Source organism: Pseudorasbora parva, chromosome 11, assembly GCF_024679245.1.
Source record: "Pseudorasbora parva isolate DD20220531a chromosome 11, ASM2467924v1, whole genome shotgun sequence".
In the NCBI taxonomy this organism is placed as follows: Eukaryota; Metazoa; Chordata; class Actinopteri; order Cypriniformes; family Gobionidae; genus Pseudorasbora; species Pseudorasbora parva.
This window is the reverse complement of record NC_090182.1, coordinates 11,297,601-11,320,259: the sequence shown is the minus strand read 5'-3', so window position 1 is coordinate 11,320,259 and position 22,659 is coordinate 11,297,601. Positions and strand designations below refer to the sequence as shown.

Sequence of the window (22,659 nt, the reverse complement as noted above, 5' to 3'; positions counted from 1 at the left end):
AGGCTTTTTGTCTACTCTTTAAACAGAATTATGGTAAACATAGAACACTATGGCAACTGCTTTCTTACTTGTACATGACAGCATTTTGCTTCAGGAGGCATAACTGACAGACGACAGTTTGGCCTAAAACACTGTGCTCACGATCATCCAGTTTGAAATGTTGACTACAAACACAGGTTTTTCAGATTTTCTGTCATGGTGTTTTCTACATAGGCCTATTTATGATTCTTTGCAGCCTTTAGCTACTGCCTATGTGCTGGATCCGTCACTGAAAAGTGGAAACCGAAAGTTTCCAAAGTGGGTTGTGTGAGCTCACCTTTCCCTTTTGCCCTTCACACACACAATTGTGTCTGACAGTGTAAACATGTATTAAAGTTCTCGATTGATACTGTGATCTTATTTTTATTGGGCATTGAAGATGATTCCAGTATGCATCAGTGTTGTACAGATATTTTACTGGAGTGTTGTGAGAGGAATTCACTTGTTATAAATTAAAAGAAGACAAAGGAAATTATTTGGTCTTCCAAAGTATATACATCAAACACAAGTGGCTATACATAATATACTGACTGAACAAGTGTCGTCTTATAAATATGTGGAGTTTGGACTCTCCTATATCATGGAGTGCACATAGATTATGTTTCCTGTTAGGTACAACAACATATTTACTTTATCAGGAGATTAAGGTCCTTTAAGTTTAGAGCAAACAAACAGATCTTGCTCTTGCTTTTCAATCTATAGAGTGTTGTACAATATGAAATAAGTCCATGGGATATAGTTGTTATTCTGTTCAGCTCAAAGCTCGAATGGCTAAACTGATATCTATATCTATTATTATCTGATATCAACTGATACTGATATCTACACAAAAAAAAAAATCTTATCCCTGACTATAGTACAATAATAGTGGCTTTCACACTTCTAGAAACTTATATAATGAGGTAAGATACGCTTGTTGTTTTGACGGTGCGGCAAACCTTTATTTTGAGTGCGTTGAGAACGCCAGAGCACACAGCGCTCACATTCTCTGTTTTCACTAGTTCACGATCGGTTTAACAGTCCTTTCTAATACGTTTTTAGATTTAACTTTTATGCAAAGAAAGTAGACAGTATGTGAAAAGTATTCTCATTCTCCATGTGGTTGATGTCCATGTCGCTAGCTGATCAGAAATAATCATGTTTTGCTAGGTCCCCTTTGCCTGAAAAGCCAGACCCACATCAAGATGTTTGGTCTGGAAACTCACCATAGACAGGGCTCAATCCGAGGGGCGGGATAAACGGTTGCCTTTCAAACTCCCTCTGCACGCGATAGGATAGCGCTACACCAACCAGAGCAACGAAGGTGAAGCGGAGCTTGTTAATAGATTAAACATTCTCCGTATCCGGTCAGCAAAACTCAGAACACATCTTCCCTTTTTAAGAATGACTTCAGTGCCGTTCTTTGTTCTTTTCTCAGAGAAAAGCTGAACTCCAAGTCTTCCAGAGTCGCGGTCAAAGCTGATTCGAAAGACCGCCGCCGTTCGCCAGTTTCTGTGTTTACTAGAAGCACGCAAACGCAACTCGGCCGTCATTATGTTAAGCCCTGCCTACCGACTCTATACACGATGTGATTGGCCTGAGTTTGGTTTTTACAGCTCAGAAGTGTATTCAGAGTTGCTAGACGACACTCGCGGCAGATTAGATTTGCTGCCGCTAGGGTAGGTCTAGATTTCTAGGCTAATGAATTAACGCACAAGCAAAATAATGGGGTTTCTTTCCTTAAATGTAAAGGCATTTTTAAAATCTTTGGTCAGCATTATCTTTTTTTTTTAATACTGGTACTTTTGAAATTTAAACAAGAAAATTATAACAAATTAGGAATATGTTATCTGGTCAGAACCTAACCTTTCATATTTGCCACAATGTGCAGTATTCATCAGAGCACACTGTGTTCAATACTGCATCCCACAATGCCTAGGTCCTCAAACGGGCGATGCAGAGCTGTTTGAAGAGGAATTTTTATGGGTGTGAAATTATTTATTGTCATCAGGGAAAAGTGACCGTAAATACTTACATAGCATAGCATATCAGCAAATGTGTTCGGAATGTGTGATTCCTATTTCCATAATTATTCAAAGACTTTCCTGTAACAATAACATTGTTTTGGTCGGTTGCCATGGATTTCATCAGAGTTGGTCCATTCTCCACAGACACGAGCATTGCAGGCTGCGGTCTTGATCGTGACTCGTGAGGGAAGGAGTTGTGGTCATGACAGTCTGTCAACATCCGCTTATAAAAGTGCACAAAGCACATGATGTCAGTTTAAAAACCTCTGCCAAAATGCAATGTGCATTTTCATCAGCAGTGTTTAACATCTCTTCCATGATCAAACTGCCAAACTTAGGACACTTTTACTCAAGTCCTAGTGAAAATGTTTTTCCTCCCATAACAGAACAGCTTTCAATTAAACATGCAATATAATTAGGTCATGTGACAACAATGTAGCTTGAAATGTTGGTTACACTTTATTTTAAAGTGCCTTTATTACTGTGTAATTACATACAGAGAATTCATATTATTCAGTACTTAAATGTGTACTTACTAGGGATGCCACAATACTCAATATAATATTGAACCATTCGGTACGGCATTCACGGTTCCATTCGCGCTGGTAAATTGTGGTTTGTTTGATTTTGCATTTAATTAATTATTTCCATTTCTCTCCATTTTAAATATTCCTCTCAGTTTAATTCGGCTCTGTTTGAGTGTGCCGGTGAGTCTACGCTCTGATATGAGCAAATATCCAGTCATCATGCGTGCTATGCACTGTTTTGCATTGAGTGCACACACTAAACGTCCGTCAAACACACATGATTACTGGACAGTCTTACTGCACTAATACTGTCAAATACACACAAGGTTAACATATAAACGCAGTCGGTTATGTCTAAAGTGAAAGTACAATTACGTGCGTCGTCTATGAGATGCGAGCAGGTCTTCAAATGACAGCAGCGCAACCTAGTGAACAAGCTGTCCTTAAAGGGACAGTTCACCTCTAAATTGATTTTAATTTAAAAAAACACCTGTAATACAGTAGCTTTTAATCAATCTTGTATATTGAAGGATATGTAGTTTTAATTTTAGCCTACATTTATTCATTCAAATTCATACTTAAATGCTACTGTACATCTCTGAGCTGCCACTGTAAATCTTTATATATATTTATTTTATATTATACAATACACTGGGAATATGTACAAGGGTTTTTAGGTAAAGTTTTAAGTTTAAGTAAAGGTTTTCAGGTCTTTTAAGTAAAATAAAGAAAGAGTATTGCAATAAATTATTTTCTCCTTAAGCCTTTTCTGTTCCTGTCCCCTAAGAATAGAATACTAAAAAAACAAACCGAACCGAAAAACCGTGGTTAAAAACCAAGGCATGTATGGAACCGTGGACTAACTGTATTGTTGCATCCCTAGTACTTACTATAAGGTTAGGATTATGGTTTGGGCTTACGTTTTTCATTTTACAGTATGTGTACTTACAGTGTAGTTGCCCAAGAAAGGACTGGTAATATAAGGTAACTACATGGGTTAAAGGATTAGTTCATTTTAAAATCAAGCCTTGGTGTATATGACTTTTTTTTATTTCTGATATACACAATCAGAGTTAAATTAATATCCTGACACTTCCAAGCTTTATAATGGCAGTGACGAGGTCCCTGGAGTTTTTAAAGTGAAGTGGTTTTGTAAGAAAAATCCATATTTAAATAATTAAAAAAATCTATCATTATAGAGTAAAATATCTAACTTCCCTTTTAGGCCGCCTTCCGTATTGAACGTATGAGAAAAGCATGGCCCAACGTATATTTGAACAAATATAATCCAAACCCCTTTGATGACGTGCATGATTACGTTACTGTTGATCATCTGTCCGTCATCGTCTAAAGCCCGCCCTGATGATTTCATTGGTCTGAACAGTTTCTGTTCGGGGATAATTACTCGTCTATGGAGCAAGGCCAGACCGAACTGCCCGACCTAAAAATGTTGTGGGCGGGGCTAAGTTCGGCTGGCATCCAGGCTAATTTATTACTGTAGTAACTGTGTAACAGGTAACAAGGGCACTGTAAAATAAAGTGTTACCAAAATGTTCGCATAATTCATTGTGCTCTATATACTACTTTTACAGTTTTTCTCGATTGCTTAAACACATTTCTTGAAACTATGCCTCATATTCTCAAAACTATAAACACAAATCCATAACGTCTCACCCAGTTTCCCAAACAACCTATTTTCAGGTCAAAATGAAGCTCTAAGATCAAAACCATTCACTCTTGCTGAAAAACCAAACTTTGCCCTCAGACAAGACACACAAGCCCTCAAAATCACACACACTACAACATAGTCTAACACACTGGTGCAATAAATTCAAAACAACATTTCCAAAACTGGTAAGTTATGTTACTTGTGGTTCCCCTCCTCACAAACCTTTTCACATGATGAACAAAAGACACAACCAATGGATACATTGGCTTTTATTCATTCATTCATACTACACAGTACAAAAAAAAATAAAAAAAATAAAATAAAATATTGTATTCCGCCTCAGCCTCCCGTCTTTGGTCTGGGTCAGGCCAGAGAATCTCATCCACATCACAGGCTATAATAGCCCTAGCCTGGCAGCGGGGGTAAAATCCTCTTGCATGCCTGATCCACCCCTGGCACGCATCTACTGACACATGGCCTGGACGAGGTGAACAAGCATATAAGGTTCTCGATCATACACTGTAGTCAAGACCACCTAAACCGAGACCAAGACAAGACCAAGACTTTGAAGGGCTGAGACCGAGTCAAGACCAAGACCAAGACAGGCCGAGACCGAGTCAAGACCAAGACCAGTGCATGTCCCCACACTTATGATAAAATGTGGAATATGCATATGATTGGCACTTGTATGATCAACTAAACTAGCTCTAATTTCATCCGAGACTACTACTACTACTACTACTACTACTACTACTACTACTACTACTACTACTACTACTCCTCCTCCTCCTCCTCCTCCTCCTCCTCCTCCTCCTCCTCCTCCTCCTCCTCCTCCTCCTCCTCCTCCTTCACCACATCCTCTTCCTCTCCCTCCTCCTTCACCATGTCCTCTTCCTCCTCCTTCACCACCCACGTCCTCTTCCTCGCCCTCCTGGACCTCTTCCTTCATTTCTTTGTGGATCCATTGTTCCAAAGCTCAAATGAACTGACTCTGGCACTTTTATGTAACTTGAAAGTTCTGATTGATGTGTGTTAAATTTTGACTCTTAGTGTTTTCACCTGGGTAATTGTGTGCTAATTGAGCTGAAACTATGCTGACTTGAGTGAACTATATTGAATGCTAGTGCTTTCTAAATGACCACATGGTCTAGGCAATGAGAAATTAAGGGATTTGTGTGTAGAGTTTTGCAGTGACAGTTCAACAAATCTGACTCATGGGTCAAAATAGGGAATAGTGTTTATAGTTTAGTGAAATGGGTGTGCTTTTTGATAAATGGCGTTATGGTTTTGAAATTTTAGTTCAAAAGCCTGGTTATAGTGTTTAAGCAATCGAGAAAAACTGTAATAGGCAGTATGCAGTATAAACTGTGCAGTATGAACTAAGCATTAATTGGTTAATTCAGTCTTAATCAACTGTGATTTCTTTAAGTTTTTATTGTAATTTGACACATTCTTACACCAAATTGTACTAAAAAAAGAAAATAACTATAACATGCAACATAATGAGGACATGCGTTTCAGCTTAAACTATTTATTGCATATATAAAATATTTATTTTTATATATATTTTTTGCTGTATATTGTTGTATAACTACAGCTCTGGAAAAAATTAGGAGAAAAAAGGAAGAAAAAAAGTGAGCTGTATATTGTTACTATATATACATTTTATTAATATTTTTTATTTGCTATTATTTTGTAGTTTTCATTTTAATTTAATTTTGTTTTAATAATTTTGCAAAAAAACAAAATATATATATATATATCTCTTTATATCTGTCACTCTTGACTATTTCCCTCTGACTATCTCCGTCTGGCTCTTTGTCGGGGCAGCCATTTGAATCACGGATTCCCCGTGTCTCTGGCTGCAGAGATCCAGATGTGATGTGCTGCTGTTTGCAGCATGCAGTTTGATTCTGCGTGACTCTGACACACTGCAGAAAATCTAAACCTCTTCGTGGCTGCAAGCCAGCGATGCCTGCGAGAACATCCTCCCATCTGCCATGTGTATTTGGCAGCGTGTGTCTCACTCTAGTTTATATACAGAATGATACAGTGTTTTGTGGAACAGTGTGTGTGTGTCTGCAGTTTCAGTTCTGTTGCCATGTTGGAGAAATATTTAGCCGTGTTGTAGGCAGATACAGAAAGGTATAATTGTGATACCCTGATGTTAATCCAAGAGTTCACCCAAAAAGTCACTTTTTATTCTCCCTCACGATGCTTGCTTTAGTGTCTTTATTTAAGCTTGAAAGCTTCAGTTTCCATGGAAGAAAGAATGTGTTTGGGATGTCATGAGGGGGATTAACAGAGTAAGAATTATAAAGATTGGGTGAACTGTTCGTTTAAAGGGTGAGTTCGCCCAAAAATGAAAATTCTGTCATCACTCTTGTGTCGTTACAAACCTGTAACACCTTGTGTACACCGGACACAGCCATTGATGTGTCACACAGCACCGCAACCATTGAAGCTAGAAGCTATCACTCTATGCGATAAAGCGACCGTCGCAAAGCATTTGTCCTTTATGTCAGCACGTCATAAATAGGACAAGGCATCTGTTTACTGTCGAGATTCGTTATGTCGCATCGCACCGCATCCAGTGTAGACAACATCATCACTGATTATAATGGGTTATATTGTCTTTTGTCGCATCGCTCAAGTCCGGTGTAAATACAGTGTTAGACTTTCGGTCCTCTTTGGATTACAAAAAATATATTTTTGATGAAATCGGAAAGCTTTCAGTCCCTCGATTGACAGCAATGCAACTAACACTTTAACACTGGAAAAAGTTCATTAATTGATTGCTTTATATGATGAACAGATTGAATGTAGGCTTTTATTCACATACAAAATGTATCAACTCAGACATCAGTTGAGGTAAAAGGAAGCTCATGCATTTTCACTTGATGTGCAAGAACCAATGAGGTTCATTCTTGTGTTACGCAGCACGTTTGAGCTTCATCAAGAACCAATGAGGTTCATTCTCGTTACACAGCACGTTTGAGCTTCATCAGGAACCAATGAGGTTCATTCTTGTGTTACGCAGCACGTTTGAGCTTCATCAGGAACCAATGAGGTTCATTCTTGTGTTACGCAGCACGTTTGAGCTTCATCAGGAACCAATGAGGTTCATTCTTGTGTTACGCAGCACATTTGAGCTTCATCAGGAACCAATGAGGTTCATTCTTGTGTTACGCAGCACATTTGAGCTTCATCAGGAACCAATGAGGTTCATTCTTGTATTACGCAGCACGTTTGAGCTTCATCAGGAACCAATGAGGTTCATTCTCGTTACGCAGCACGTTTGAGCTTCATCAGGAACCAATGAGGTTCATTCTTGTGTTACGCAGCACGTTTGAGCTTCATCAAGATCCAATGAGGTTCATTCTTGTGTTACGCAGCACGTTTGAGCTTCATCAAGAACCAATGAGGTTCATTCTCGTGTTACGCAGCACGTTTGAGCTTCTGCAAATGTTTAAATATAAAAAAGAACCTAAATTAAATCTGTTCACAATATAAAGCAATCAAGTCTTAATCAAAAAGATCTCAATTTGTGTTCCAAAGATAAACAAAAGTCTTACCGAAAGCGAAATAAACTAAAGCAAAAGATTTGTGTATCCTTCTAGACACACTGTTTGATCAAACTGCCACATGAAAAGATATTTCAACAGAAAGTTTAATTAAAGATGCCACTTATTAAGGTAATGTGACAACAACGGAGCATAGGACAGTTAAAGTGTCATTGCATACTTCTGCATTCTGTTTCACATGCTATTTATTGAAAGAAGTCGCCAGCCCACAGTAATACTGTGAAGTTTGCACATATTTCATTCAAAACATTGAGACATTTTTCACAATGTTAACTAATGTATGATTCTCATCTCTGGCTTTCTATGTGTGTGTCCGTATGTTTCTATAGTAACCACCACATTGTCTCCGGGCTCAAGTCACGCCAGGAAGTGCAATGAAACTGAGAAGACCTACTGTGTTAACGGTGGAGACTGTTATTTCATACATGGTATAAATCAGCTATCCTGCAAGTAAGTTACACACATTCATCACACATTCATTTAATCTGATCTCACTTTGACAATCCCTAAGCTTTTCATTGGTCAGTTTATGGGCTTATATTTGACTACACACAGTGTTCATTGAAACTCATTGGCTGTCAAATTAACATTTGAATCTAGATTAAAAACTATTAAAAATTAATGCAACAAAAATGAATAGCAGTTCATAATGGCCCCGACCTATACATACAGCTCTGGAAAAAATGAAGAGACGACGTAACATTGAGAAATCAATGTTAAGTGGTCTCTTAATTTTTTCCAGAGCTGTTATTCCACAATAATATTTTTTTCCTGACAGCAGAGCAGTTATTTTAGTATTATTTATATATTATTTATTAATATTTAGAATGATCTTTTTTCTTTCTTTCTTTTTTTTATTTAAGTTTAAGTTTAGGTCATTTTGTTAGTGCCTTTGACACTTTTATTAGTTTTTTATTTATTTATTTCTATATAGCTAACTTGTTTTTAATTCAATTTAGTACTTTTGGCGCTTACATTTAAACTAATTTTAGTTAGTTACCAAGGCATTCCTAGTTTTTATCTAAGTTTTGTAAGATTTTATTATAAAATATTTTATTTTAGCTTCATTTCCAATACAGAAAACTAAGATTTTAAATGGTTTTACTTATCACTAGCAACACTAAATCCGAGAAATTCAACAACCAACTTCTGGAAATACCCTGTATGTTGTGTAGGGTTGCAAAGGTGCTGAATAGTTCCAGTACATTTCTGGAAACTTTGCAACCCTGATGTTGTGTGTATGATAATATGATTATGGGTCATTTGTACTGATAAGATGTGTTTAAATCTGTACAATAATCCCATTATTTACCATCAAGCCATCCCAGGTGTATGACTCCTGGCTCTTCCCAGCTTTGTAGTGGCATTGAATAATTTCCAAAAAGCACCCATCCATCATAAACAACTCCAGTGGGTTAATGAATGCCTTCTGAAATGATGCATTTTTGTAATAGTTACTTTTGCAAATTTCCATATTTAAAATTTTATAAATTACAATCACTGGCTTTCATCAACGGCCGTTCACAAGTTACATGGATGCGCTTTTTGGTTCTTCAAAAACTCAGACACTATTCAATGCCCTTACAAAGCTGGGAAGAGCCAGGATATTATTTATTATAACTCAGATGATTGTGTTTGGTGGAAAGAAAAAAAAGTAAAACAGTATACATGGCTTGAGGGTGAGTAAATTATGTAATCATTTTAATTTTTAGCAGAACTAACCCTTTAAGAAGTACATTAAGAGCAGTTATATGAATCTATTTGAATTTCATTCCATTTTACTTCCTTTTTAAATTGAAAACTTAGTTCAAATTCAGGAATTTAAAAGGCTTTTTATTCCTTTCTACATGACACACAATGCTGCAATGTATATGATCGTGAAACAGTGTAAGTTTTAACTGTTTTGACCTTTGCTGGGAAGGAAATTTCTAAACTCTTGTAACATTTATTGAATACTGCTGGTCTAGAGAGAGCCAAAGAAATGACAGTGTATCTGAGGGTCTGGAGAAAGGGGAAAAGGTTTGCCGTGTCGTCTGTCAGGTCTGTCGATGTATACTGCCGCGTTATCAATAGTATGCTGAGTTACTGCTCCCCTGTGATAGCATGGACACAATGCTCCATTCTTATCAGCCATATCCGACAGGGAAGCTCAGATTTACGGTGTGTGCGGCAATTTTTTAAAGGAAGAGAAACAAAGCCATTAAAGCTGTTTAAAGCTCAAGCCCTTTAGGGAGATGTCATCCTTTAACTGTGACTCGTCAAGTCGATCTCTTTAATTTACAGAACAGAGCATCTGAAGGGTTAATGGCCCTCAGGGAAGTGCAGACTGATTTGGAAATAGTGTGTGTTGCTCTTGGCTTTCTTGACACAGTGATTCACTGCCTGAAAGTTTGTCTTCAACAGCGCTTAAAGCTTTACTTCACAGAACAAGTGGGAGGTATGACCAAAATATTTTACCACGGTATAAGACATTTTATATCTTGGTAACAGTATGACATTAGTTATTTTTGGTGGAGATTCAGTTAATTAAATAATTAACAAATGAATCGTACTTCATCTCATTGATTATTGTCTCCTTTTTATGTGATTGGTGCAAGAGAATAAATAAATAAATAAATAAATATATATATATATATATATATATATATATATATATATATATATATATATATATATATATATATTCTCTTGCACCAATCACAAAAAAATATGTATATTGCACCAATCACACATATATATATAGATATAGATATAGATAGATATATAGATAGATAGACAGAAAAGTCTATACACTATATTTTGCAGATTTATTAAAGAAGAAAAACTGAAATTTCACATGGCCTTTTAGGATTAGGTATTAAGTATTAAGACCCTTTGGTCTGTTTAGTAGAAGCACCCTTTTGATCTAATACAGCCATGAGTCTTTTTGGGAAAGATGCATCACGTTTTTCACACCTGGATTTGGGGATCCTCTGCCATTCATCCTTGCAGATCCTCTCCACTTCTGTCAGGTGGGATGATAAACATTGGTGGACAGCCGTTTTCAGGTCTCCAGAGATGCTCAATTGGGTTTCAGTCACGGCTCTGGCTGGGCCATTCAAGAACAGTCACAGAGTTGTTGTGAAGCCACTCCTTCGTTATTTTAGCTGTGTGTTTAGGGTCATTGTCTTGTTGGAAGGTGAACCTTCGGCCCAGTTTGAGATCTTGAGCACTCTTGAGAAGGCTTTCGTCCAGGATATCCCTGTACTTGGCCACATTCATCTTTCCCTCGATTGCAACTAGTCATCCTGTCCCTGCAGCTGAAAAACACCCCCACAGCATGATGCTGCCACCACCATGCTTCACTGTTGGGACTGTATTGGACAGGTGACGAGCAGTGCCTGGTTTTCTCCACACATACCGCTTAGAAATAAGGCCAAAAAGTTCCATCTTGGTCTCACCAGACCAGAGAATCTTATTTCTCACCATCTTGGAGTCCTTCAGGTGTACTCCATGCTGGCTTTCATGTGTAGTGCACTGAGGAGAGGCTTCTGTCGGGCCATTCTGCCATAAATCCTCGACTGGTGGAGGGCTGCAGTGATGGCTGACTTTCTACAACTTTCTCCCATCTCCCGACTGCATCTCTGGAGCTCAGCCACAATGATCTTTGGGTTCTTCTTTACCTCTCTCAGTTCCTTTGACCTCATGATTCTCATGTGCTCTGACATGCACTGTGAGCTGTAAGGTCTTATATAGACAGGTGTGTGGCTTTCCTAATCAAGTCCAATCAGTATAATCAAACACGGCTGGACTCAAATGAAGGTGTAGAACAATCTGAAGGATGATCAGAAGAAATGGACAGCACCTGAGTTAAATATATGAGTGTCAAAGCAAAGGGTCTGAATGCTTAGGATCGTGTGATATTTCAGTTTTTCTTTTTTAATAAATCTGAAAAAAATGTCAACAATTCTGTGTTTTTCTGTCAATATGGGGTGCTCTGTGTACATTAATGAGAAAAAAATGAACTTAAATGTTTTTAGCAAATGGCTGCAATATAACCAAGAGAGAACAATTTAAGGGGGTCTGAATACTTTCCGTACCCACTGTATATATATTCTAATTTAAATTTTCTATAATTTAATTAAGTGCAATATTTTAAATATATTTACATATCAAATGTTTGATCAAATGTAAACATTAAACCATTGAAAATTTATATATAACCAATAAAAGCTAAATAAACTCAAAGTGCAAAATACATTTAAATAAATATATAATTAAAATGATTTATACAGCTCTCAAATATTTAAAATCTTTTTTTTAATTTAAAGAGTGTCTAATAATACAACCTGGCTTTACTCCATAAAAAAACATAAAGTTGGGTTTTTTATTAGTAAACTAGCATTTATGAATACTGAATTTGGGCAGAATTACAATAAGGTTAATTAAAAAGTGTTTTAACGTTTTAACCCACACGAAAAAAGGTCTTAAACAATGAATGTTATCATTAATACATTTTTCACAAATATATATACCACAGTATAAAAGGTTTAGCAAAATATCTACCGTTTGCCACATTTCTACTATATATAATATATTTTTTTATTATATATATATATATATATATATATATATATATATATATATATATATATATATATATATATATATATATATACCTGTATATATGTATACCTCCCAGCCGTTTTTCAGATACAATACCTTAACGTGTCATCTCAGTGAGCGTGTGTGTGTGTGTGTGTGTGTGTGTGTGTGTGTGTGTGTGTGTGTGTGTGTTACTGTAGCTCCTGAGGCAGATGAAATGCAGCCTGTACCATTGACCTCTGCAGTAAATTCTACAGATAGGCTGAATGGTGAATTCCCCTGTACAACTGAACTCTAAAATAGCCTCAGTATATAAATAATGAAAACTTGTGACTAGACGAAGCTTTTGGCACCATTATGAAGCTTTTAGGGACCTTATTTTGCTCCTGTTTGTCTTAGGACATTCTCCTCATTAACATGAGGTCTTACTATCACGGAAGTGAAACTGATTGGCATTTTATGAGAAGGTAAAGCTTGAGATTAGGTTTGATTATGTTTGATCTACAGTTGCCCCAAAGAGTATTTGGACACCTACGGCATGCTTAAAATTGCATTAATTTTATTGCATTAGATCACAAGTCAAGTGATATATGTACATAAATTATGTTCTTTCCCTAAACTATTGTCACTTTTCTGAGCCAATTTTTTTTTTTTTTTGCAATGACATTTAAACTACTGGTCATTTTTTTTAAATGTAAGTTGGTCAGGTCAGGGTTGCTAAGGTTATTGTTACAGGTTACATGACAGTGGAGAAATGGCTACATCAGAAGGTGTGTTGGACTTTAAACGTAGACAGTACATAAAGTATTGAATGAGAAGTATTACTGTTACATAAAATTGTATGCAACATCTGTGTATTTGACAAATCTTACATCTGATCCACTTCTGTGAATACCGTGCAATAAGAATAAGGTGTCCGACTTCACATTTCTGTTTGCCCGCTAAGTCATACACACCTGTTAAGTATGAGAAATAGAAATATGAATGTGCATATCACATAATGTTATTCATATATATGTGAATATCATATAATTGAGAATTCAGAACCTATAAACACATTATTAACGCTGTATAATGACTATAGTCCGGGTATTTGAGGCTAGTGCTTCTTTCATGTCTTACATAATTCACATCGCAGATGCGCTAATGCAGATGGAGCAATCTTGCGCCTGAGTTATTGACTACTGTAACATGAACCCAGAGGACTTCAGTATTAAAGTATTTTTTTACATTGAAGTATTTCTTTAGTGTGTAATGTTCCTGTTTGAGCATGGAAAAAGGTCTGTAAAGTTACAAAGCATAAAGTTATTTTCCAAGGTTATTCCCTGTATCAGTACGCAAAAACTCAACTCGAAGCGATTGACCAATCACAGCATACTGTGCCAGACAACCAATCAGACCACATTGCGCTTTTCAAAAGGAGGGGCTTCCTAGAGACAGGAAATAAACTAAGCGCTACTGACAAACTGGGAAGAGAGGGGCTGCAACAATGGAGAATATGTGAAGTCATGATGTTTTTTTAACATTCAAGCATGAAATCCTACGGAGACTCTAAAGGGACATGGTTATGGAAAAGGTTTTTTTACACCAAGAAACTTTGCATTCACTCATAAAGAACTCTCGAGCGAATGCAAAACATTTACATTATCATTTTTATAACTCTCATATGTTTTTCCTTCACCAAGCCCCTTTAAGGGCTCTGTAAAAAGCAATTAATACATTGATAAAAAGGCCATAATAGGTCCCCTTTAATAGTAGGCCTATGGTAATATTGTTGAAGTGTTTGTCTTGTTGCAATGATTGTTTTCCATTACACTGTAATGGATGTCCATCTTGTCTGAGCTTGTCCATTCGTTTAGACTCAAAGCTGCTTGCTAGAAACTATGAACTTATTTCAATATTTTCTAAAGATTTCCAAATTCATAGATTTAAACATTAAAGCATATTTTTGTGTGTATATATTTTCCCAATAAAACTATAACTCCCTAATATTTGATTGTGGCCCAGTGGAGGATTTTGTTTTTGAGGGTGGTAAGCGCCCCCTTGAGGAATTGCCACCCAACTGAACCATCTGAATGAATTAGTTCACAAAAATGAATCGGGCTTCCCAACCCACATATAATTTTTTGAGCCATCCTAAAAATGGCTTGAAATGACGTGAGCCCTCTTTCCTCAGGTTCAAACTCTTCCAATGACATCACAGCGATGACATCATCAGGTGGAACAGCTCTCAGGGGTTGTTCTCTGTTGTTCTAACTGCATGTTTCTCTGCTCTCGTCTTTCTCTCTCTTTCTCCTCTTCCTCCTCATGTCTCTTTCTCCTCTACCCCCTCCCTCTCGTTCCTTCCTTCTCCCTCTGCGGGTTTGTTTCCCTTCATCAGGTGTCCAAATGACTATACCGGTGAACGCTGTCAAACCTCCGTTATGGCCGGTTTCTACAGTATGTCCATTTCTTCTTCTGTCTGTTTGTCTGTCTGTCTGCTCTGAAGCTGCATGTTGGCTATGATGCATGTTCATGTCTGCCTCTTTTTGCCCATTTTAAGCTTTTATTGGTTTATGAAGTAGAAATTCATGGATGTGAATGGATTTAGTATGCATTGATATATTATTAAAGACAGTTTTCCCCCAAGGATAAAGAAAATAGGATAATTATAATGCAAGTGAAACAATAAAGCATGTTAACATATATAGAGTAGGTTCTCATAGAGTAAAATTATATTTAAGAAGCAATTGAGAATTAGTCCATCAAACAAATTCATGACATTTTTGACAAGCACTCATTGTTATCATTTAAATGATTGTTCTGGTTCTACACAAGTTAAGCTCTTTGACAACATCTGTATCCACAGAAAATGATTTGAAAAACTGTATTGACAGTAATGCACTTAAAATGGAAAACTGTACCACAATGAATGTTAAAATACTGTGTCAATGTAAGCAAGACTTGTGCTTATAATTTAATATCTTAAAACTTATCAAAATATTTACATATTTAAACATGTTTCCTGTGATTTTTTTTTTTAAATTTCTGTCTTAAAATAGCTTGAACTCTACACCCTTGCTTCATTTAGTATACGTGGATTAAAGGGGGGGTGAAACACTCAGTTTCAGTCAATCTCATGTCAATCTTGAGTACCTATAGAGTAGTATTGCATCCTTCATATCTCTGAAAAGTCTTTAGTTTTATTATATTTATAAAAGAAATATGGGCTGTACTGAGTCTTTCCGGAAAAATCAGAGCACCTGGAGGCGTATCGTGTGGGCGGAGCTAAAGAATGACGAGCGCGCAAAGCGGTGACGTCCTCAAGCGTGGAGAAACCCATGGCTATCAATCTCAGCTAATACAGATATGATCCACAATCATTTGGAGGCTGAAATAAATTGAACAGGAGAAACAGCAACAGCAGGACGTCCGTCTCTGTGGTATCTACTGTATTTAGTGGCATGTCAACATTTGTGTGTGTTTACTCGCAGTTTATGAGGACATGATTCGGTTTATGGACTATTGTATGCGACTAAACTTTAGCAGTAGCAAGCAAAACGGTTTTGCACGTCAGACTAGTGTAACGCTATACATAGAACAACAATGGAGTCCGTTAGCGCATTTGAATGACGAAGCACGCGATCGTGTCGTTTACTGATGTTTACTCACGCGACGATAGCCAACAGAATAGACATTTGAAGCAGTTTTACTCACCGGCTGCTTCCAAAGCAGGACCGAACCTTTATCGTTTGGACCGCTCCGTCAAAAACACACTTCTTGGAGTGTGAAGATCCACTTTGCGACGCGACTGAAGCGATGTTGTGAAGCTTCCCGTCATTTCTGCGTTCAAATCGGTTCAAATGCAGCGCTGCCTTCCCGGGATGCTGTGCTGAAGCGTTGAAGTCGCTTGATTTCACTCATAGGAATAAAGTGGAGCACGGCGCGGACTATAACGACGACTGGATCTGCACCTGAGAAAGTGTTTATGGGCGTGCATTTCCTCTCTCGCTCTAGTCACGCGCGCGCACCCTACCGGGAGAAGAGCCCGTACGGCCCATACAAGGACCTTCCGCCTCTATTAACGTCAAGCCGAGCCATACTCGAAAAAAACTCTCCGAAACTTGTGAGAAACCAGAAGGAGTATTTTTGACACAGAAATACTCTATCAAACGTCCAACATTAGTTTTTGAAACTTTGTCTATGTTTAGGATGGGAATCCAAGTCTTTAACAGTGTAAAAAGCTCAGGATGCATGAAACAGCATTTCACCCTCCCTTTAATGAATATGCAAATTAGCCCCGCCTCCACCCACTGGCACCAACTCAAAGATTCACTTAGTAAACTTTACTGTAGTAAACAGTAATTGTATCGCTCTTTACAACGTCGGACACATAACGGTAATTAATATGATTAGCCTTTGGCTTGACTATGTCATCAAACTGTTAATAATGTGTTGCTATTACACAAAAGCATGTTCGCGTTTGCCATCTCAGCCTGTCTTCAGTATCAGTCAGGCTCCTTAGAAACGTTTTGAACATCATAGAACGTCAGTGGAGAACAACATGTAGTTCATCACAACATTGTAATATACATCATACCGGTATACATAATTCACCTGCTATACTGCTAAATGTACCCGATTTTTCATATCGATATAAAAATATACCAGGCTTCTCTTGAGACTCCCCTGCGTCGCAGAATAGTTAATAATATGCTAAAGCCCACCCACACGTTGACGTGATTGGTTACAAGGCAGTTTGTGATGTTGAGAGCATATACAGACATGCACATAAACGCAATGGAAACGCATTTACAAAATAAAATAAAATAAAACTTTTATGAAAAACACGCAGACTTTGGCTCAACAGTGGATGTGATTGAATAACAGGACTAACCAGCAGACCAATGGCATTGCACCGCGTATCAAATGTTGGCTTGATCATTCTGGAATGTTTCCAGACACCACAAATCCGAACGCAAGATAACACGACAGCGTTTATTGCATTTCGTCCGCACGCTCTGAGACGAAAGTCACTTATGATGTACGAAAAAAGAGCCGTGTGTCTTCCCCCATTGCAGCAACTTCCATTTTTATTACAGATATTTTGCGCCAATTTTAAGGAAGTCACGATTCTGTTCTCTTGAACACATGGGGTGAAAATGCTGCTTTATTATTTTAATATTTATTTTATATATCCCAATTTTGTGTTCAAAATTTTCAACACTGGATTAAAGCTAATGTACAGTCCATTCAATAGGTTGCATTTTTTGGTATGATGTATTTTTATTATTTTATCAGCAGAACAATCAAGACAAATACTGACAGCAGCAGTAAAATCCACTAAACAGATTACATTGGACATCATATTTGTGTTATCTATAACTCATTTTGGTATGGAAGAATTACTTCTTTCAAGTGCATTACTCTAATAACTTTTGTTCGTTTTTACACATAACAATAAAGGTTCTTTATTTCCATTGACCATCGGTTCACCCTCTGCCTATGAAGGTAAGGGCTATGACATGCACTTCCCCTTTAAAAATACATAGATTTCCATTAAATATCGCAACAACCTACACATCCCACGCTCCCTATGAATTATTTGTTATTAAAGTGGCTACACTCACAAACCACTGTTCATTTTAACAGAAGAGCATGCATACTGTATGTGACCATGCAGTAAAATCTGCGTTTGGACCAGGATTTCCAAAATCAAATCACTGATAGCCTTAATGCACACCTATTTCAGACTGACCACAGAAGGTCTGGACTCTTTCGCGACATATCATATTTTTGTCTAGTCCATATGGTTATTTCAAGAGAGAATCCCGCATTTAGCCTATGTGGATGTCCCTCCCGAAATATTGCAATATTGCCGCTGGTCAAGCATGAAAAACAAATGTTTTATTTTAATACTCTGAATTCTGAATACAGGCTGTATTATATCGCCTAGATAGAAAGTGCGCTCTTTATAATCACTAAAAGCTCCAATAGTTCTGTTATATCAATGAAGCTGTCAACAACGAATCTCTTATTTACATAATGTCTACATTTTATTATAATGAGATTAATTGTAACCGTGCAAAACTCCGGCTTTTGATGGGTAAGTGGATTCTAACTTACCTCTGATTGGCCATTGCATTCAAGAAATCAACAGATATGTCTGTGATTGGCTTGATTGCAAACACATTCTAAATACAACCTTTGACGCTCTTCAGAGCGCAAACAGATATGCACTGAAGCCTTTGGCAAATCTGCTTTGCCAATATGCTATCATTATGGAGAAAACTGATCCTAGACCAGCAGTTATTGGCAGCTTTTCCCTCTAAAAGCAATCAGGAGAAGCAGCAGGCAGTGGTTTGAGTGAGAAAATTACACGCTTGACTCCAAAGCCAGGTGAAGGCTAGTCTCAGCCTCAGACGTCACACCCACAGACCGTTGGCTGAACGTCTAATGCATATAGCACACTTATCTAGAAACATTTCAGGAGTTTCAAAGTCATCATCTGTTTGGTTGAATTCTACGGGATGTCCAAGAGACGAGTGTGTTGCGTTCTTTAACAGTCTGCCTGGAAACGGATGCCGTGATGACAAATGCCGTCGTGTTAACTGTGACTTACAGGATCAACTAAATGCTGGATTTTCAAAAGTATGTGAAGTTCATGGCTCCATTGTTGCAATAAACTTTTCTTGAATTAATAATTTATAGATGCACGACGGCCTGTTATTGCAGAGACATCAACATTACATATTCATGCCCCTAAACATGACAAAACAAACTGTGATTGGTTGAGTTACATGTCAGTCAAACGTCCTCTTGTGCGGTCCTTGACCAATGAAAGCTGCGACAGAGTCCAGACCTTCTGCGGTCAGCCTGAAGCTCTGGCTACGTGAGACTAGGGGAAGGCTAAGCCCTCCTGTCACTGATTCTTCTAAGAACCTTTAACATCATTGGAACCTTTGCATTCTACAAAAGGTTCTTTATAATAGAAAAAGTTTCTCTCAAAATTTTAAATGATCTAAAGGCCCTGATATACTTCAAGGGAAATCAGAGAATGAACTGACGTGAAGCCATTTTGAACAAAATTAGGCCAAAACAAACTTCGTTTGGAGTTCATTTTGGGAGTTTGAAACTTTTAAAAGTTCACTCCATTTGGTAAACACCCTTGTACTACCATTGGTCCGTGATGATTAAGTATAGGTAGGTGTGCGCTCCACCCTTCTTTCACTCGGAAATCTTTTCCAGTTAATTTCTTATGCTGAGTCCTTTGAGGTCAGACAGGTGAAAACATGAACACACTGGAGAGCTGCTCTATTGAAGAAAATTAAGTTAAGATACTGTTTTTAATATGGTAAAGCTGCTTGATTTTTAGCGAACTATTGTATAAAGTGCTATATAAATAAACGTAACGTGACTTTACTAGAGTGTCGAATTGCAGCGCTCGTGCAAACATATCCGCGTTGGTATGATCAAGATGCTTTATTAAAAAATGCTGTTTGTTTTCTCAATTTTTTTTATTTTGTTATTGAGAGGAAAGCGTGCAGCACATATTTACATATTCATCTAAATGCTGCTCTCAGCATATTTCAAACGTTGTTTTACTCCCAAATGAAGAATGAAAAAGAACTTTGCTATGCGTATATCGGGGCCTAAAGAAAGAAAGTTTTATCAGGAACCGTTGATGAAAGTTCTTCAGTTGGCTCTTTTATGGCATCACTGCAAAAAATTGTATTGTATTTCCACAGATGCTGTTGGTAAATCTTAACTTGCTTTGAACCTGGAACATTCATATAAAATTTTGGTTGTTAAGAAAATATTGAATCTTCTGAGCCTGAGGCATGATGCATGACCTCTAACCTTTGACCTGTAGAACCGCTGCTTTCCAAACAGTGGTAGATTGCTAGAGGAGTATTGTCATTGCCAGTATCATGCATGCCGTAGGTGTGTTAAAACATTTGCAGTGGAAGTTGAAAAACGTACATGAAAAATGTAATATTGTGACTAAACCAAAGCCATCTGTTTGTCATTTTGCATATAAATCATTAGAAATGACATTAGTTGTGTCTACATTCATCTGTACTTCCTGTGAGTCTTTTTGTACGTTGTGCTTTTCTGTTTAATGGTTTTGTTTGTTTGTTTGTTTGTTTGTTTTTTGTTTTTTTCTTAACCTTAAACCAGAAATGAGGTCTAGTAAATATGGCAGTAAGTGTGGCTGTCTATGTGTCTGCATGCATTTGTACGCTTGCTTACATGTGATGAAGCAGAAAGGTGTGTTGTTGTTTGTTGACTGGTGTTTTTGTTCATTTTGTTTCCATGTTATGGGGAATATGGAGTTGGCCAGTGTGTGTCTGCATTGTCTGTCTGTTACTGGAACGTAAAGTCACTCACTTCAGTGTCTCAAAAACAAACCAACCAAACAACACCACTGATCGCATTGTAGTGAACCGCCTCTATCTGACCAAGTGGACATTTTTACCTGAAACCTGTTTTCTTGTTTTTTCTTTTTCTTTTTTTTTTTACATTGTCAACTTTCTGCATTGGCAGAGCATCTTGGAATTGAAATCATGGGTATGAAGTTATTATTTGTTTGATTCTTTAGATTAGGTTCATGACATAGTTTAAGCATATTCACATAAGAACTCGTCTCGTTCTATTTTCTCTGTCCTATATTTGAACAAGCAAAAACATTCCCAGCTTCTGATTTACTTTTTTCAGTTTCTGACAAAGCAACACTCATTTTAGGAATATGAAACACGTCAGGCAGGTACATCTATATTAATAGCATAAAACACATATTTCCGATTATGTGAACCTATATCAGTTAAATTCTTTGGTGACATGCCATATTGTAACATTTCTTGGAAACCTTGATTATCATTATTATTATTATAAGAAATGTAGCACTTGATCGATCAATCGTGTCTTTTATTAACACACTATAATCGCATTACAGTGATTTTACCACAGCCTCCTGTGGCTTATTTCTGTAATAAATTCTTAAATACACACACTTGTTAAAGAAAAAAGACGTCTAGAATAATTTGTAACTCTTCACTCATTTCCTAACCAGTGTTTTGACTTGTTTCCCAGTTAACATATCCAAACATAAAGATATTTTATATGACTAAAGATTTTTTCTTATTTAAACCTCAATTTCAATCTTTTAGAATGCCAATGGGCTAAGAAAAATAACCTTATAATAAAACAAAAATACCTAGATTTTCTGTTAATTAATGAATTCTCTTTTTCAATATTTGCAATATTTTTTGTTCTATTTGAATATATTTTAAAATGTAATTTATTCCTTTAATGGCAATATGAAAGCTGATTTTCCTTCAGAAATCATTTATAATATGCAGATTTGGTGTTTAATTATTAAAATGGTTCTTATTATCAATGTTGAAAACGTTGCTGAATAATATTTTTTGTGGAAACCATTATAAAAAAATTAAAAAACATCTTTAGATTCTTTGATGAATCTTTTAACAAGCATGCAGAACATGTAAATCCTTGATTATGCTTATAGATTACATGAAACCAAATGCATGCCCTTACCGTCACATTTTATAATGCTTTAAAAAAATGAATTACCAACCCCAAACTTTTAAAAAGGAGTCTATCACAGTTTACATAAACATATTATTCTTAATTTCTGAGGGATCATGTGACACAGGAGGTAATGATGCTGAAAATTCAGCTTTACATCACAGGAATAAATAACATTTTAAAATTGATATTTTATAATATCATACTGTTCTTGACTGTTTTTATTTTGCTTTTAACTTATATTTATGATTTATGAAGCTTTTTTCCCTGGAAAACAACACAAATATACTGATTAAGAACCTGATTTTAAAAAAGCGTAGTTTCAATTTTCATTTGCATACAAATTACGAATCAGGGATTGGAGTGAGGGGTAAAATGAGTGTTGCCCATCTCTTCTCTGTCTCCTTGTCTGCACCACTAGAGTACATTAGCCGTTGGTCTGGGTACATCTCTCTCTCTCTCTCTCTCTCTCTCTCTCTCTCTCTCTCTCTCTCTCTCTCTCTCTCTCCCCCCCCCGTGTACTCTGATCTCTGTTTCCTGTAACAAGCATGCAATGCGATATCAGTGTCTGACTCAACCGCCCCCCCCTCTCCCCCCTGCGTTTCTCTTTTATTACACACTCATCCCTCTACTGTTTGGCCCTCAATTCTCTTCTCTCCTTCCTCCCGTCCGTTTTTTCGTTCCCTCCCTTCATGTTCTGTATGCTTCCTCTGTTGCTGCCC

The 22,659-nt window shown here is 37.0% G+C and overlaps 1 protein-coding gene across 4 annotated transcripts in view; it reads left to right on the top strand.

The window, feature by feature from the left end:
• Nucleotides 1-22,659, top strand: part of nrg2b (neuregulin 2b) — a 104,549-nt gene that overhangs the window by 69,191 nt on the left and 12,699 nt on the right. For 3 of the 4 annotated variants that reach the window (XM_067457040.1, XM_067457037.1, XM_067457039.1), the window contains exons 4-6: nt 8,155-8,275; nt 14,790-14,848; nt 20,936-20,959. In XM_067457040.1, coding sequence (XP_067313141.1) covers nt 8,155-8,275; nt 14,790-14,848; nt 20,936-20,959 — 204 coding nt within the window. The remainder of the gene's footprint in view (nt 1-8,154; nt 8,276-14,789; nt 14,849-20,935; nt 20,960-22,659) is intronic. The other variant, XM_067457038.1, reaches the window with a different exon arrangement.